General features: G+C 54.8%; 1 protein-coding gene across 3 annotated transcripts in view; it reads left to right on the top strand.

The window, feature by feature from the left end:
- The window catches only part of DENND1A (DENN domain containing 1A), a 520884-nt gene extending 505233 nt beyond the window's left edge, over positions 1-15651 (top strand). For 2 of the 3 annotated variants that reach the window (XM_055541097.1, XM_055541098.1), the window contains 3 exons: positions 8839-8967; positions 11785-12040; positions 13259-15651. In XM_055541097.1, the coding sequence (XP_055397072.1) occupies positions 8839-8967; positions 11785-12040; positions 13259-14446 (1573 nt within the window). In that variant the 3' untranslated portion in view covers positions 14447-15651. The remainder of the gene's footprint in view (positions 1-8838; positions 8968-11784; positions 12041-13258) is intronic. The other variant, XM_055541100.1, reaches the window with a different exon arrangement.
- The last annotated feature ends 1077 nt before the right edge of the window (positions 15652-16728 follow it).

The raw sequence follows: 16728 nt of genomic DNA, 5'->3' as shown, positions 1-16728 counted from the left end.
AGCTCCCCCACCAGGGATGGAACCCACACCCCCAAGTCTCCACCACTGGACTGCCAGGAAAGTCTGTCCTTAACCAGTCTTTTAGACAGATTTCTGTTCTGTGTTGCTAAATAACTTTCTGAAAGAATCACACCACTTTACACTCCCGTCAGAACTGTGGAATCCCCGGGAATCTGGGTCCCAGAGACCCATCGGGACATGCGGCTGGCCTTAGAAATCCTTCTGGACGAGGAGTACTTCTGCAGGTGGTGCTGGCTGGGCAGGCAGTGTGTGCACCAAACGGCCAGCCCCCACTGCTCAGGAATTGGAGAGTCTGCTCATCTGAATTGCACTGCATGACCCCAGTACCCAAAGCCCCCGAAGATTAAAGTAAGATCAGAAGAAGCTGCCAGAAGCATTTAGTGAGAGCTCTGCCCAAAAACCAGGTCTCAGAACACTTTGCAGTCATATCTCTTCAGGCTGGTTGCACACATGCTCTGGCAGGAGATGACGTCTGCTTCACCCCCACTTCCCCTGCCCCCATGCTGAGTCTCCTTGGGCTCAGCACGGCCTCTGGCTCAGGATCACAACCGGAGCCCCTCTGCCTCCTGCCCAGACCCAGAGCTGCCCAAGAGTGAGGGCCTGGTGTACATGCCTGGCTTGGCATCCGCAGACTTGGGCAGCATCCTGGCCCACCAGCTGCCAGTCTGAGACATTGCACAACTCTCTTTGCCGTCTTTTTTTTTTTTTTTTTTGCAATACCTGCTAACATCCCAAAGAACACAATCTGGGAAGCTGCCCATAGGAGCCACACAAGCATCCTCAGTCAGCAGCCATGACTGCTGTAGCCTGCCTCCTCCCAAGCCCACAATACCCAGGACTCCCCCTGACAAAGCCATGAACTACCGTGTCGTGTATCTCCGCATGCCACACGCACACTCACACACCCCCACAGTCTGTAAGCAGGGCAGGGCTCTGTGACCATCAGCTTTGACTCTTCAACTTCAAGACCAGAGCCTGGCCCAGCTCTGCTCAGGGATATTTACTGAATGAGTGAACGGAGGAATCCCTGCGGGCAGCTTACAGCCCAGCGTCCTGGAGATGAGGGCTGGTGTCAGTTAACAACCACAGATGTGTAAAGAGCACCTGCTATGAGCCAGGTGTGATTAGGAGGCTTAGCAGCACCTGCCTGGCCTGGCCCTCTAAGAGCTAGAAGCTGCAATCAGCCCCGGGAGCAATCTCCAGGGTGCCAGCTGCGCCCTAGGACCCAGGGGGTAGGGGCAGCTTCCTGGGCACTATGGCCTGGCAAGGCGCCAGGAGACCAAGCAGGCGGGTGCAGACTCAATTAGCGAGGCAAGAGGCTCCTGACCCAACTTGGCCCCTGCCCGCTCCCCACCGGTGAGTTTTAGGCCCCAGAGACAAAGCCAAGACAGAAGCCAGACGTGAAGCCTGAGCCCAGACTAGAAAAGCAGGAGCTGCCGCAGGGCCCGCCGCATACACAGCAGCCCAGGAAGACACAGGAAGCCCTCATGTCGACCACTTTCACCTACCACCCAGAAGGAGGGACTCTCCCAGGAGCGATCACAGTAGGGGATTAGATGCAACTGAAAAGCCAAGCCTTTATGATGCCTTCAGACACAGCACCCCCTCCTCAAGATGTCACTGAGCTCAGCCTCCTCTGAAAGGCTCTGCCACACCAACAAGCACCCTCCCCAGTCCAAATTCCATGTCACCATTTCCCAAGCGCCTGTTCTGGGCCCAGTACTTTGACATGTGTCATCTTGGTTAGCCTCCCCTGCTCCCACAAAGTCTTCACAGTGAAGGCATTGGCAGCCCACCCAGCCACGGGGGAGCCAAGACTCTGTCAGGTGGAATGACCTGCCCTGGCTCCAGCACGTATACCCAGGCCCACTGGGTCCCACATCCACATCCACTGCTTCCACACCAGACACCTTCCCACAACTGCTGCCGCAGTCCCTAGAAAAGACTTGCGCTCTTGGCAGGCAGAGACGGTCCTCAGGATGAGGGATGGGTGTTTCTCAGCATCTACATAATTTCTCTTCCGGGTAAGGAGAGCGCCCCCAAGGTGTCCCCTTCCCCGTCTTCCCTCCAGCAGAGAACATGAAGGGTGGGAGAGTGGATCCAGGCCTTTCCGCCTGCGTGAGTGTCCACCGGCACCAGGGAAGGTCTCCTCAGCCTGCTGGGTGTGGGTGTGGACATGGGAAGTCCACACTAGTGATCTTTGTGGGAGGAAGGCAGATAGACAGACACAGGTTGATGAATAAGTGGACAATTAGCAAGATACTAAAGAAAGGTAAAAGGCACAACTAACCCAGGAGATGGAGATGAGGGCAGTGGAGCCAGTAAGTGCCCCGTGCCGCCTCCCCAGGCCACCACCGCCCCACCCCGACCTCACACCACCTGGTCCCTGCCAACCCCACCTGCCACCCTCAAGCCCCCGTGCCCACTCCTCCACAGAGACACCTCCAGGCCACTGTACAGCCTCTGTTGGACTCACGATTAAAGCCCAGCCCCCATGTCACCTCCCAGGTGGCGCCTTGTCCAGGGGCCCCTGAGCTGGGCACACACACCACTGCACTCTGGCAGGGCAAGTCCCCAACAGGAAGGAAAGGCCCTGGCCTCACACTCACCATCCACCCTCGACCAGTCCACAGGACAGGAAGACACCTTCTCATCACAGCAGCGAGTCTCTCATCGCTGTTCTTAAGTAGATATTCACCTACTGCTGAGAACAAAGTCCTCAGGTCCAGCAGGTTCCCATATCTGTCTTTAGTTCTTCTTCCTGGTTAGCAGTCCTAGCCTTGCCCCAGGCACACGGAATAGCTCCAGTGGACGTTCCAGAGCTTCCCTTATGGGTCCTCCACCACACTCGTCCCTTCCATAGAAGAGACTTGCTTCAGAGCCTTTTTCTCTGTTTTTAACCCACGTATGTGCTAAGGTACCCTCCAGAGTATCGGCCCTGTGTAGCGGTGCTGGCAGGGAGGCATGGCAGCGCCTCCAGGTGGGGGAGCTCTCAGGTGACTCTGATGTGCTGAGACATGCCCAGCCGGAGACCAGCAACCTTGACTGGGGAGATTTTTGAAGGCAGGACCACCCTATTCATCCTTGAACACCCAGGGGAGACTCTGAACAGGGTGGAGAGGCGCAAAATCTGTTTGTGGACAGGTGAGCGCAGCATCTGGGCAGGAGCTGAGCGTGCACTGGGCACCGTGTGAAGCCCTTCACGAGTGTCCTCATTCAGCTCTTGTGACAAGACTAACAAGAGGGCTGTAGAATCTCCATTTTGCAGATAAGAAACTGAGGTTCAGGGAGGTACAATGACTGTCCCGAGGTCGGTCTGGCTGGCACTTTGGGGGAGGGTGGACAGACGGGCCTTGTCTTGGGGCCTGTCCCTGCCCAGCGGCCCAACAGGAGCCTTGTAATCAGTGGATGCCAGAGTGGCGTCCAGTAAAGTAAAGATCCTTTGTGCTGGAATGAAATGATCCTTTAAAACATGATCACCAGCTCCCCTCATTCGTTACCTCTGGAGACCAAGTCCTTGCTGATTTTTTCCCCCTTCTTTATCTCAAGTATATTTAAATGTCAATTAAATTTGAAATATCTACATTTGTCAGCATTTCATTGTGGGCCAGCGTGACGTGCTGCTGATTTGTCCACGCGATGTGACACATGAAAAAAACTCTCGAGATGCAGATCTTCCTCATTAAAAACTAAGCCCGTGCGATCCCGGCACGGCAGAGAGCCACAGAGCACGTCCCCGCTTCCTGACGCCGTGTCTCTGACATGGTATTTAAAAAGGAGCAGCCGCGCCTGTCACCACTGTCAGACGCGCGCTAGCCAGCGACACGTCACACCAAACATTAGAGAGGGTTCAGGGCATCATCTGCACGGGAGCGCCGCGCCGAGATGAGGTGGGCAGAGGCGGGCGCAGCCGTGGGAGACGCTGGGGTCTGAATGTGATGGACAGCGGGCCTTTCTTTCTCGCCACAACCCCGGCAGCCCTCACTGGGTAGCCAAGTTTGCCACGACCTGCCTTTTCACAGACAGCTCTTTGTGTGTAATAAAATCCAGGCAAGTGGTGGGTGGCAGACTGCAGGGTAGTAGCTGAATTGGGTTAATGAGGGAAGAGGTATGGTTTTTTTTTTTTCATATTCTGCCTTAAGCTAATAAAAAATTTAAACCTGGACGTATTCGACGGTTCATCCTTTATCTCTGACAAATATCTGACTATATGTTTCATGGGTGAACATGAGCAGCTGAATTTAAATACGTTTATTTTGAAATCTCACCTTTTATCAAAAGTGGAAGGAGAAACACACAACCCCTTATTTCATTGTTTCAGATCCACAGAACTAAAGAGGCAGGATCACAAAGTGGTTTAGAGTCAGGCGGATCCAAATTCCATGCTCTGCCCTTAGCTGCTGTGTGACACTGGGCAAGTGACTCTGCCTCTCTGAGCCTTGGCTGCTTTGTCTGCAGAATAAGGATGATGTGATGAGTATTAATCAGAAACCGTACGGACAGCATTTGGCCCAACACGTGTAAACACTGCTAGTGTCACACCGTCATCCATGCGGCCCAAAGCCTGGACCTGAAGAAACTCGCATCAAACCACATGGCCGAGTTCTTGTCTGGGTATTTCCATCACTCTTGAGAGACAGATAGTGTGTCCAGGAGGCACCCTGGACCTCATGTTGAAGCCCTGCCCGACCAGCCTGGCCTGATCAAAAGAGCCAGCTGGAGAGGAAAATGTTGAGCTGGACCGTGAGGCTCCCTCTCCCCCACCTCACCCCCAAGCACCTCTGTGATGTGCCCGGGGGAGGCACTGGATTCTGACAATGATGGGAAGTGCAGCAGCCTGATCCAACAAAACCAAGGTAGAGTCCAGCACAAAGGCTCTTGGCTCTCATATGAATCCAGATATTGCTGGCAGCTTTAGTGGCATGCAGCTAATGTGCCAAGCTGTGCTCTCTGCTTGCTTGTCAAAGCCAGAGGAGGGGACTGTGCTTGGACAGGTTCTGGAAATGCATTCAAGATGGATTTGAGCATCACCAAAGCCTCATTCAGTTTGACTCAAGCAGAGATACGAGGCCCACATGTACACAATCTTCCACCAGCCCAGAGGACAGGAAGGAGAGGGCTCTGAACTGGAGTCCCTGCTCGTCTCCTCCCGGTTGGGTGGCCTGATCACACCTTTCTTCTTCACCATGACCCCCAGTGCTCATCTAGCACTGGGTCTGCTCAGTCGGCACTCGGGCTGTGCTTTTCGATTGGGTGCGTGGGTGACTGGGCAAGACAGGTGGATGAATGGACTTATGACAGTCTTGTCCTCTCTAAAATCTGTGCAGTGACACCTTCCTGCTGGGGGGTGGGGGCAGGGTGGTAGAGATAACCTATGTAGAGACACTGGCACATTACCTCCTTGTGGATACTATTTTAAGCATTTTTCTGAGATTCCCACCTGCCCCCGTATGTATAACACTTTCATCCATAAACGTGGTCCTATTCATTCTTAAATTAATACTCTTTTTCATATTCTTTCCCATTATGGTTTATTGTAAGATATTAAATATAGTTTCCTGTGCTCTACAGTAGGACCTTGATATTTATATATTTTATATATAGTAGTTTGTATCTGCTATTTCCAAACTCCTAATTTATCACCCACCTTCCCCTTTGGTAACCGTAAGTTTTTCTTTGTCTGTGAGTCTGTTTCCGTTTTGTAAATAAGTTCATTTAAATCACATTTTAGATTCCACATAAAAATGATATCCTATGATATTTGTCTTTTTCTGTCTTATTTCACTTAGTACAGTAATCTGTAGGTCCAACCCATGTTGCTGCAAATGGCATTATTTCATCCCTTCTTATGGCTGAGTAATATTCCATTGTGTATGCATGTCCCACATCTTCTTTATCTGTTCATTTATCGATGGGCATTTAGGTTGCTTCCATGTCTTGGCTATTGTGAATAGTGCTGCTATGAATATTGGGTGCATGTATGCCTTCAAATTAGAGTTTTCTCTGGATATATGCCCAGGAGTGGGATTGTAGGATCACATGGAAACTCTATTTTTAGTTTTTTAAGGCACCTCCATACGACTCTCCATAGTGGCTATACCAATTTACATTCCCACCAACAGTGTAGGAGGGTTCCCTTTTCTCCACATCAGAGAGGGGACCTTCCTACACTGTATCCTCAAGCTGAGTAAAGGATCATGTGCCTGGTGGGTGTCCAGAAAAAGGGATAAAATGGGCGCGTGCGAGGCCTTGTCTCCCCAGCACGCTGGCTTCTGCTCAGTCTCTCAGCAGACTTCCTCTGCACTAACACTGTGCCAGGGGTGTGGGGATAGAGAGAATGCACCAGGCTGCCTCCCTTGAGGACCTCATCGCAAACAGAATTGCAAGAGGTTCAGCTCTACTGATGATCCTGGAGGAGGGCATGGCAACCCACTCTAGTATTCTTGCCTGGAGACTCCCCACGGACAGAGGAGCCTGGCAGGCTACAGTCCATGGGGTCGCAAAGAGTCAGACACAGCTGAGCTACTAAGCACAGCACACACAGCTGTACTGATAAAGCGCTAAACCACTCAGCCCAAGGAGAAGCCCACTCCATCTAGGGAGAAAATCCACTGGGCGCTCCAGGAAGGCATCTAGGAGAGCGGTTTGAGCTGAGTGTTGCAGGCCAGGGCAGTCAGTGCAGCAGGCAAAGGCAAAGGCAGGTGACGGGGGCAGCAGGAAAGCAGCACAGAGATGGGTGGGCTAGGCACAGAGCAGCGCCCGCCCTGCTCAGAGCCCCGAGATGGGTGGGCCAGGCACAGAGCAGCGCCCGCCCTGCTCAAAGCCTGAACTCCTGCCCGGCACCTTCCACAAGCTCTCTGAGTGCAGCCTAAGGCAGAGTGCCTGCCCCCCTGCGCCCCACCCCACTCGGGACAACAGTCCAGTGCTGGCAAGTAAGAAGGGGTCCTCCTAACCTTTAGACAGATGAATAAGTCATTCCAGACACATCTGAACATCAGTACTGCTGATGCTTTAGACACTGCATGACCAGCTGAGGTGAAGTCACCGTACAGAGATTTGGCAAGGCCAGGACTGTGATTCAGAGCAAGATTCCAGGGGCCATGTGGAAAGTGGCCCTTCTGCTGAGCCCTATTTTATCTCCCAGTCTGGCCCCTGTGCTGGCCAGGGCACATTCCTGCGGGTCAGACCTTCCTGCTTTCTCTCCTGAGCAGAGACAAATGCATGTTCTAGGCCATGCTGCCCCCAGTCCTGGCGGGCTGACATGCATCTTGTCCCTGACACCCGGGAAGGCGGCCTGGGAGAGGAGAGGAGAGTGGTGACCTCCCTGTGTAGCCCTGGGCAAGTGAATTCCCCTCTCTGAGCCTCAACCTCCCCTTCAGTACGAGGACGAAACTCTGCCTGGCTAACTTCCAGAGACAGTGCAAGGCAATGAAGGGTCAAGCGTGATCGTGCTGGGCCCTCAGCCCTGGGCGCCAGCTTTGATTCCACATTTGAAAGAACAAGATATCCTTGGGTAACAACTGTCTTAGCACCAGGGATGATGGGTCACAGCCCACTCGCCCAGTCCCCCCAGGGATAGCTGCTGTCTCTCATTTACCCTCCAGCCCTGGTACCCATGCACTTTTTTGGACATGTTTCCTCTTCCTGAAATGAAGTCAGAAGGGAATTGCATCATATGAGGCAAAGAAAGGAGACTGCTCTGGCTGGGGTTTGGGGAAAGAGGAGATAGTCCCGATCAGGTACCCCTGTGTCTCCTGTGTTTGAGGTACCTCTCCAAATTTCACCAGTGCCCAGGAGACCCTCGGTGTGCGTCCAGCCCTCTGCACTGGGCAGAGGCGTGAGCTGCCGGCTCCCCACTTGTATGTTGGGGCAGCAGCCGTGGGGCCAGGATTTGAACCAAGAGCTGTGGGGTCCAGCCTCTCTCTCCTGAGCACACGCCTCTCACGCACCCTGGTCAGTGTATAATTCATAGGAGCCAGCGTGGAGTTTCTCTGGGCTGTGTATGTGTTTGTGTTTATAGAGGTAGAGCTCACAGGTGGCTGACAAGGGAGATGTATTTTTTATAACAATGAATATTTAATTTCCACATCACAGATGAAAAAGACTCTCTGAAGAGGCATCTGAGGGAGACTCCAGAGAGCAGCCGCTAATCAGAAAAGGGCCTTCTTGCGAGTGCTCTTCCACGTGGCTCACTTTCTTCTTTAACTTTTTCATTTTTTATTTTTTCCTGATTATTGAAGTAGATATGCACATTGGAGAAAATGTAGAAGACACGAAAATAAAAAATGGGAGAAGGGAAAAAAAAATCACCCATAATCCACTAGCTTTTGTTGACATTTAGACACCTGCCTTTCCAGTCTTTTATCTATGCATTTTTCCATTAGCAAATGAGACAGAAGGTTTTTATAAACATAGTTTAATGAGAGGATAATACTCAGCCAACTGTACCATAATTCACTTCACCAGATTCCTACTGCAGAAATTTAGATTGTCTCATATTTTATAAACATAGCGGTAATGGACATCTTTGTGCATAATCTGTTGCTACAATTTGGGATATCTAAATGAAAGTGAAATCATGAGGTCATAGATGCATTTAAGGCTCTTGACACAGGTGGCAAACCCACAGTTTCTTTTCTGTTCGGGACCAGCTTCCTCACCGTGGGGGCCCGTCGGGCCTTCTCTGGACAGCTTCCTCCCTGGCCGGCAGAGGGAGGCCAGGGTCAGGCACCGGGCTGCAGGCCTCCTTCCCTCCCCACCACACGGAGTCCTGAGGTGCCTCCTAACGGTCTTCTCTCTTGTCTCCCTCTGCCCCAGCCTCGTAAGGCCCTTGCGACACTATGCTGTCTTCCTCTCCGAAGACTCCTCTGACGATGAGTGCCAGCGGGAAGAGGGCCCGAGCTCTGGCTTCACCGAAAGCTTTTTCTTCTCCACTCCCTTTGAATGGTCTCTCCTTCCTTCTTCCGTTTTCCTGAGCTCGGCTTGGTGACTCTCCGGGACCACTTGAAGGGGCGGGGGTGGCCAGCTTGTGCTTGTGTGTGGGGAGGGTGCCTGGGGCTGCTGCCTTCCGGTGCCCGCTTGCAGGGCGGCGCACCTCCCCCGGCCCCCCGTGTGCCTCCTCCCAGGGCGTTCATTCTGCCAGCCCCACAGGGCCTGTGGCAATGGGGTGAGGTGACAAGGGTGACTGGGCTGTAAAGGTGTGAGACAGGAACATCGGTCTCCTTCCTCACAGGGAAAATGCACTGGACTGTTAATGGGGTTGCCGGCTGCAGCATCAGCTACGGTTAGGCTGGTTGTTGCTGCCCAGTCTTCCTTTATCTCAGCACACCTTGGGAAGCCATGGAGATGGAGCGTCAGATTTAAAGTTTAAAAAAAAACAAAAAAAAGTTACTGGTATGGATATATATATATATATATATATATATATATATATATATATAATGATGGCATAGCCAAAGATCTTACCGATTTGTCTGACTTTAAGATAACTTTTCTCATTATTATTTATAGCCTAAGCCTCCTTCTAATTACAAATTGCAACAAAGAGAAAAAGAAGGTTCACCACAACACAGCCACTCCGGGAACTGGGCTTTGGTGGCTGCCTGTTTTTTTCGCCACTTCTTGCCTCTCCACCCACAGGCTTTTCCCAGCTGGGACTGAGCAGAGGGCCAGCTCTGGTCTGTGTTTATCTGTTTGCATGGTGTTTCTAATGGGAGCCTTCAGGGGAAGGGAACTGCCCTTTGCTGAACACCCACAGCAGACCTTGGGGAGTGAACCATTCCGGCCCGATTACATAAGAGGGACTCTCCCCCTGCTCCCCCCTTGTCAGCCCCCTTCACTATCTCCCTGCACCCACTCTCTCCTCCAAGGCTGGGCCTGTGGGTTCCTTGGGGCACCCGACAAGCCCAACAGCTCTCTTCCTGCCACTGCCCCCACAGGCAAGAGGCTTCTGGCCCTTTGTGCCTCCAGCTCCCCTGTGACTGCAGGCAAGTCAGCCCCCTCCTGAGGTCCTCACTTAAAGAGCAGTGCCCTAAGCCAGTGTTGCCCAAGTTTTGCGTGCTGCCTGGTCTGTACAGTGAATCTCATTCATTAAAACTAGGAGAAAAGCCTTGTCCTAAGCAATAGTATCTATAATATCATAGACTTAATGTATCAGTTATTATTTCTATTATTAATTACAATAAAGATTGCATCATTGGAACAAGAAATGTCCAGCCATGTATCAACTTACAATTGCCTTGCTGGTAAAAGGATCCCACACAGATAACAGCCAAGGACCCCCACCGTGGGGTCTGGCTGGCCACGTTCTTTTTAAATTAATTGATGCCTTAATTATTTAAAATAATGCTCACTCCCTGAACCATGATCTATGAAAAGCATAGGGTTTTGTGTGTGTTTAAAGGGAAACGGCCACTTAAAATGAATTCCTTCTAAAGAAACTCTGTTTCCTTAACTACAAAGCACACTGACTTTTCTTTGTCCCCTTCACTGTGTTCAAACTTGGTCAAAGGAGCTTGGTCAGATGGCTTAGTTAGAGCAAGTGAGGGACTTTAGAAGCTTCTCATACTTGGCTTCCACTTCTGCCTCTTGCCAGGTGCTGTGTGACTTAGGTTCCGTTACTTGGCCTCTCTGAGCTTCAGCTTCCTCATCTGTAAAGTGGAGGGCGTGAGTCCTACTTCATGGGCTGCTTGTATGGCTTCAGGGAGATAGTACAGTCTGACGCAGTCCTTGCGCAGAGTCTAGACTGTTAGTTGAGCCCCTTTTCCTCTACTGACTGTCCCCCTGCAGAGGTTCATGCAAGTGGGCCTTCAGACCACCAGGTGGCAACCTTCCCCACTTTACCAGAGCCATGAGCAGTTTCGGCCTGACCCAGGGGGCAGAGCCTTGTGGTTGGAGGTAGGATGCTACTCTGACCCAGTTTCACAAGAGGTCTGGGCAGCATTTTCCATGTACCCTGGGGCTCAGGCTTGTGAGAGAGGATAGCGAGAGGCACCCAGTGTCCCCAGCACCTGGGTTGGCTATAAGATTTTGGTGCATGAATGCACAGGATGTGTTAACAGCCTCAGCATGCCTGCTGTACAGCCGGCACCACGTCTGCTCGTGTCATCTCCACCACCAGTTGCAAGGACGCGCACTCTGGAACGGGGGAGCAGCTGAGGCTCAGAGAGGTTAAGTGACTTGCCCAAGGTCCCACAGCAAGAGATGGCACCAGGGCTGGAACCGAGATCAGCACAGGCTGAGGCCTAGGTAGTTCATGGCTGAGGATCCTGGGGTGCACTGTGCAGCCCCCTGGGGGAGAGTTCCCCCTGCTCAGTTCCGCACAGGCTGAGCCCAGGACCCGACTGCTGCAGGGGTGAGGGTACGGAAAACGGGCTCAGGAGTGAGTCCTCCTGCCGGTTCCCTCTCCAGCCGTGCCCCATTCCTCATGCCTTGTGTGAATGGTGTGGGAGACTGCTGACCAGTTCTGTGGTAGGTCTTGTGGTCTGGAGGAAACTAAGTGGGCTCCCTGGTACAAGCTAGAGCCAGAGCAACTTGCCCAAGGCCTCTCAGTGAGCGGAACCCGAGATCAGCCCAGGTCTGTCTGTCTGTCTGTCTGACGGGCACCGTTCAGACACCTGCACTCGCAGGGACCCAGGACACTCTCCTCTCCCAAGGCTCCCAGCTGTGCTCCTTGAGGCCTGGAAGTTCTCCGGGGTGGGGGCTGCTTGCTCCTCCCGGGACGGCTCTGGGTGGGAGAATCCAGCCTGCTCTGCCTCCCCCCAGGCCGCAGCCATATCGGACACTCAAGGAGTCAGACAGTGCAGGGGACGAGGCCGAAAGCCCGGAGCAGCGAGCGCGGGAGCCTGTGGGCCCCACCCCAGCTCCACACGATCGGGCCGCCAGCATCAACCTCCTGGAGGATGTCTTCAGCAACCTCGACATGGAAGTCCCGCTGCAGCCGCTGGGCCAGGCCAAAAGCTTGGAAGACCTTCGGACCCCCAAAGACCTGAGGGAGCAGCCGGGGACCTTTGACTATCAGGTATGGTGGTTGGAGGTGGGCACGGGCTGGGGGCACTTTCTGCACGTGAGGCAGGTTTTCCCACATGACAGTGAGACACCAAGGGAGAAAGAGCCACTTTTCCAAGTCCCTCAGCCAGTGCTCAGAGTCACTCTGACTGCAAACTCTGCCAGGCGGGCCAGTGGCCAGAGCCTCGCACACAGTGATCGCTGGAGAACAGCTACAGCCTGATGAAAATCTGCCCCCTGCTTCATGGGCGGCGCCATGACCCCTGATGGAGCTGGGATTGTCCCCACCCCACCAGGCTCCTTGAAGAGCCTGTGGATCAGAGCTCTGGGCTCTGGATATTCACTTGTAACCCCTGATCTTCCTTGAGACTTTCAGTCTGTCGCCACCTGTGCCTGTCTCCTCACTTGTGCCAGGCGGCTGCTGACTCTGCAGTCCCTGGGTCACAGTGTGGAATTCACAAAGCTCCCACGTATCCAGGGGGCACTAGTGGTAAAGAGCACACCTGCCAATGCAGGAGATGTTAAGAGACAGGGGTTCGATCCCTGGGGCAGGAAGATCCCCTGGAGGAGGGCATGGCAACCCACTCCAGTATTCTTGCCTGGAGAATCCGCATGGACAGAGGAGCCTGGGGGGCTACAGTCCATGGGGTTTCAAAGAGTTGGACACGACTGAAGCAACTTAGCACACATATCCGATGATTCACACAAGCCCATCTGTAGGGAATTGCTATTTCCAGGCTGCAAATGAGGGAGCTCAGGCCAAGAGAAGGGACATGACACCCAGGTCGTGGCCCAGCAGGTGGCAGAGCTGGACAGAGCCCAGTCCTATTTCATTCCCAGCCAGTGTGCCCTCACCCAGCCTCCGAGCCTCACTTGCCCTCTTGGGCTCAGGGGTGGCTGAAAGTGCCCACATGCTTTGAAAAATAAAATGGGTCAGGCCAATAGAGGGTCAGCAGATGGAGTCCTTTTCCTAAAACTAATTAGCAGCGCTGGCTTGAAAAGACAGGGCTTTCTCTGGAGACCCTTTGTGCCACCCTAGTGAGAGAAGCCTGGGCTTGCTTTCTACTGCCGACCTGGGCCGAACCCCCAACTTCCCTGAGCCCCAGAGACCTAGCTGGCCACACTCCCAGGACCACAGCCCCAGTGTCCCCCTGGCACACAGGAGGGGGTGGGGAGAGCCAATCTGTCCCTGGTCAGCTGCAGTCATTGCCTCCCTCATTTCTTCCGGCAGAGGCTGGACCTGGGCAGAAGTGACAGAAGCCGTGGGACACCAGGGGCCTTGAAGCTCGCCCACCCACACAGCAGGCTCTGGAGCCTAGGCCAGGATGACATGGCCATCCCCAGCAAGCCGCCCGCCACCTGCCCCGAGAAGCCCTCAGCCCTGCTCGGGAACTCCCTGGCCTCACCCTGCAGGCCCCAGAACCAGAACGGCCTCCTGAACCCCAGCGACAAGGAGGAGGTGCCCACACCCACCCTGGGCAGCATCACTATCCCCCGGCCCCAGGGCAGGAAGACCCCGGAGCTGGGCATCGTGCCCCCGCCTCCCACTGCCCGCCCAGCCAAGCTCCAGGCCCCCGGCATCGCCCTTGGCGACTTCTTGGAGCAACTGCCGGCTGAGCGGGAAAGGCAGGCTGCCCTCAGCTCAACCCCATTCCCTGGGCTCCTCTCCAGTGCTGCACCCCAAGACCCCACCGAACTGCTCCAGCCACTCAGCCTGGCCCCAGGGACCGCCGGCAGCAGCAGTGATGCCCTGCTGGCCCTGCTGGACCCACTTAACACAACCTGGTCGGGCAGCTCCCTTCCACCAGGCCCTACAGCCCCAAATGTAGCCACCCCATTTACCCCCCAATTTAGCTTTCCCCCCATGGGGACCCCCACCCCATTTCCACAGCCATCACTCAATCCTTTTGTCCCACCTCTGCCAGCAACACTGCCCACCATGCCCCTGGTCTCTGCACCAGCTGGGCCTTTTGGGGCCCCTCCTGCTTCCCTGGGGCCAGCCTTTGCCCCCAGCCTCCTGCTGTCCAATTCTGGCTTCTGTGCCCCACATCGATCTCAGCCCAACCTGTCTGCCCTCTCCATGCCCAACCTCTTTGGCCAAGTGCCCATGGGTACCCACTCCCTGCAGCCTCTGGGTCCCCCAGCAGTCGCCCCCTCGAGGATCCGAACATTGCCCCTGGCCCGCTCAAGTGCCCGGGCCGCCGAGGCCAAGCAAGGGCTGGCCCTGAGGCCTGGAGACCCCCCACTCCTCCCAGCCAGGCCCCCCCAGGGCCTGGAGCCAGCACTGCGGCCCTCTGCTCCACGAGGGGCCAGAGACCCCTTTGAGGATTTGTTACGGAAAACCAAGCAAGACGTGAGCTCGGCCCCGGCCCCCGGCTCCGTGGAGCAGCTCAGGAAGCAATGGGAGACCTTCGAGTGAGCAGCGCTGAGGGTGGGGCGAGCCAAGGCCGGCCGGCCCTGCTTCCCCTGCTGCTGTTTCTGCCCAGGTTCTACTGGTGGGAAGGGATGGGAACCCTCTCTGCCGCCCCTCCTCCTCTCCACACTGCCCATCTCTGGAGAATGGCGCCAGTTCCAGCCTGGGAATCGACCCAGCTCCTGGGTGCCTGTCCCGTCCCGACCCTTCCCCTGCCCCCCCAGTTGGGTTTTGCACTAAAGAGGTCAGCTGGGCCAGCGATTGCCCCAGGCCACATCTTACCCACCTTCCCTCTGGAAACTGCCCACCAGGAGCCCCGCGCGTCCTCAGGATGTCTCCTCCTGAGCCCCGTTCTCTTGCCCCAGCTGCAGCCCAGCCCGCACACCCCACCTCGATGGGTACGAGTGTTGGCAGTACACCAGCTCGTCTGCACGAGAGGCACGTGGTTTGGAGTTTGAAGTAAGGAACCCCCCTCCCCCACCCCTCCCCAGCTGGAGGATCTACCTGGCGGGGCATTTCCAAACCCTGTCTAGCAATATGCACACTCTTTCTTTACTGAGTCTTCACCCCAACCCCTCCACCTCCGTTTTTCTGACTTGGTTGGGATCTGGGGGCTGAGGGATCCACGGGATCCCTTGTGGTAACCAAACCAAGCCCCAGCCAGCCCTGCGTGAGGGCCGGGAGCACCAGCAACTTTGATTATAGAAGACAAGACGGCAACAGGCAAACCTAAGAGCATTGGGACGGGTCCGGCCGCTGTCCACACTCTCCCTCGGGTCCCCAGAGGTTCTCCTGGTCTCCAGTTATGATCACATGAGGCTCAGACTCTTGTCGAGTGGGTCTCAGGGGGCAGAGCTGAGAAGCAGACACCCAGACCCCCACTGGAAGGCCAAGCTTACCACCACAGAGATGCAAGGGTCCCAGTGCCTGGCTCCTTGGGGCAAGAGGGGGCAGGGCACTAAGCCCCTCTCCAGGGCCCTGGTGAGTGGGCAGGCTTGGCTTCTGGCAGCCTAGAGGCAGGAGGGCTTGGAGTCACCCCCTCCCTGCCCACCTTGTGATTCCTGCCAGCATAGAAATTCCTGAGGCCAACATCACCAAAGCTGAATTGAAATGTTTTGTTATTATTTCTTTTATCTTTCTTTTCCTTTTTACTTTTATTGATTTGATGGAATCTTGAAATTGACTAGTTTCAATAAACCAAGTTAAAATATGGCCCAACCATTTAAGAAAACAACCATCTGAGACATGCAGGAAATTGTGAACATTTTGACCTGATGTCTCATTTCCTATTTGTGAATGGTCAGACACACAGTCTCAGGGGTGTCTGAGGGGGCAAGGGGGTTTCTAGAGGCCCCTGTAACCCCAGGGAGCCTTGTCATCATCTGAGGGACTGGGAGACCACCCCCACCCGTGAGTGAGCGAGGCCCGACCCTGAGGTTTGCTCCGACAGCATGGGGTGTGAAGGGCTGCTGGCCCCGCACTAGCGCCTTCAGCAGTCCCGGCCCCTGGGGCAAGTCCTCTCTTTCAGTCTCGGCAATGTCCTCTGGCCACCGGAAGCAGGGCGCTGCGTCACGCCTGGGCCACACGGGCGCCTCTAGGACACTCAGGTGTTTCAGCAGAGATTGCAGATCCATCCTGGGCAGACCCCCGAGCCCCGTCAGGACAGGGTAGCCCCCTTGGCGGGCAGAGTCTTAAGGCAAGAGGTGCTCGGTGGCCTCAGGGAAGCCGAGCCCACCCCATGGTCTCCCTGGCTGGGGCCGGTGGCAAGAGCACCATGTTCACAAGAGCACTGCTCTCTCTTCCCTTGCTGGACTGAGTCTGCAAATCCAAGGATGAATTTTGTGTGTGCGTTCAATAAAATCTTCTTGGAGAGAAGCTGGTATCCCTGTGTCCTGAGGAAGCTCTGCAGGGAGGGGACTCCACCTTGGGGAACCTTCTGCATCTGCTTTTGTAGAGGTAGAGGCGGGACCCATGGAGTAGTCAGGAAGGCTTTGACCCTGGCCTACCCCCAAGCCTGTTCCCATTCAGGCCTCTGAGGGGTAGGCTGGTCACAGTTGGGCACAGGGCTGTCGGGCCCCACACAGCAGGGCTCCAGGTCACCAATGATGTCAAAGGCACCTTGGCTCCAGGAAAAGTAAAGCTCAAGGGGATACCTGGAACCACCTCTTATTAGCAAGGGCAGAGCCTGGGAAACTGCACCTCTTGGCTGGGTTGGAGAGGATACCTGAACCAAGCACCCAGAGTGGATGTTAAGGGTGTCCCCACCCTTAACTGTCCCCACCCCTCAC

The sequence above is a fragment of the Bubalus kerabau genome, chromosome 11 (assembly GCF_029407905.1).
Source record: "Bubalus kerabau isolate K-KA32 ecotype Philippines breed swamp buffalo chromosome 11, PCC_UOA_SB_1v2, whole genome shotgun sequence".
Taxonomy (NCBI): Eukaryota; Metazoa; Chordata; class Mammalia; order Artiodactyla; family Bovidae; genus Bubalus; species Bubalus kerabau.
This window is presented reverse-complemented; position numbering and strand designations above follow the sequence as displayed.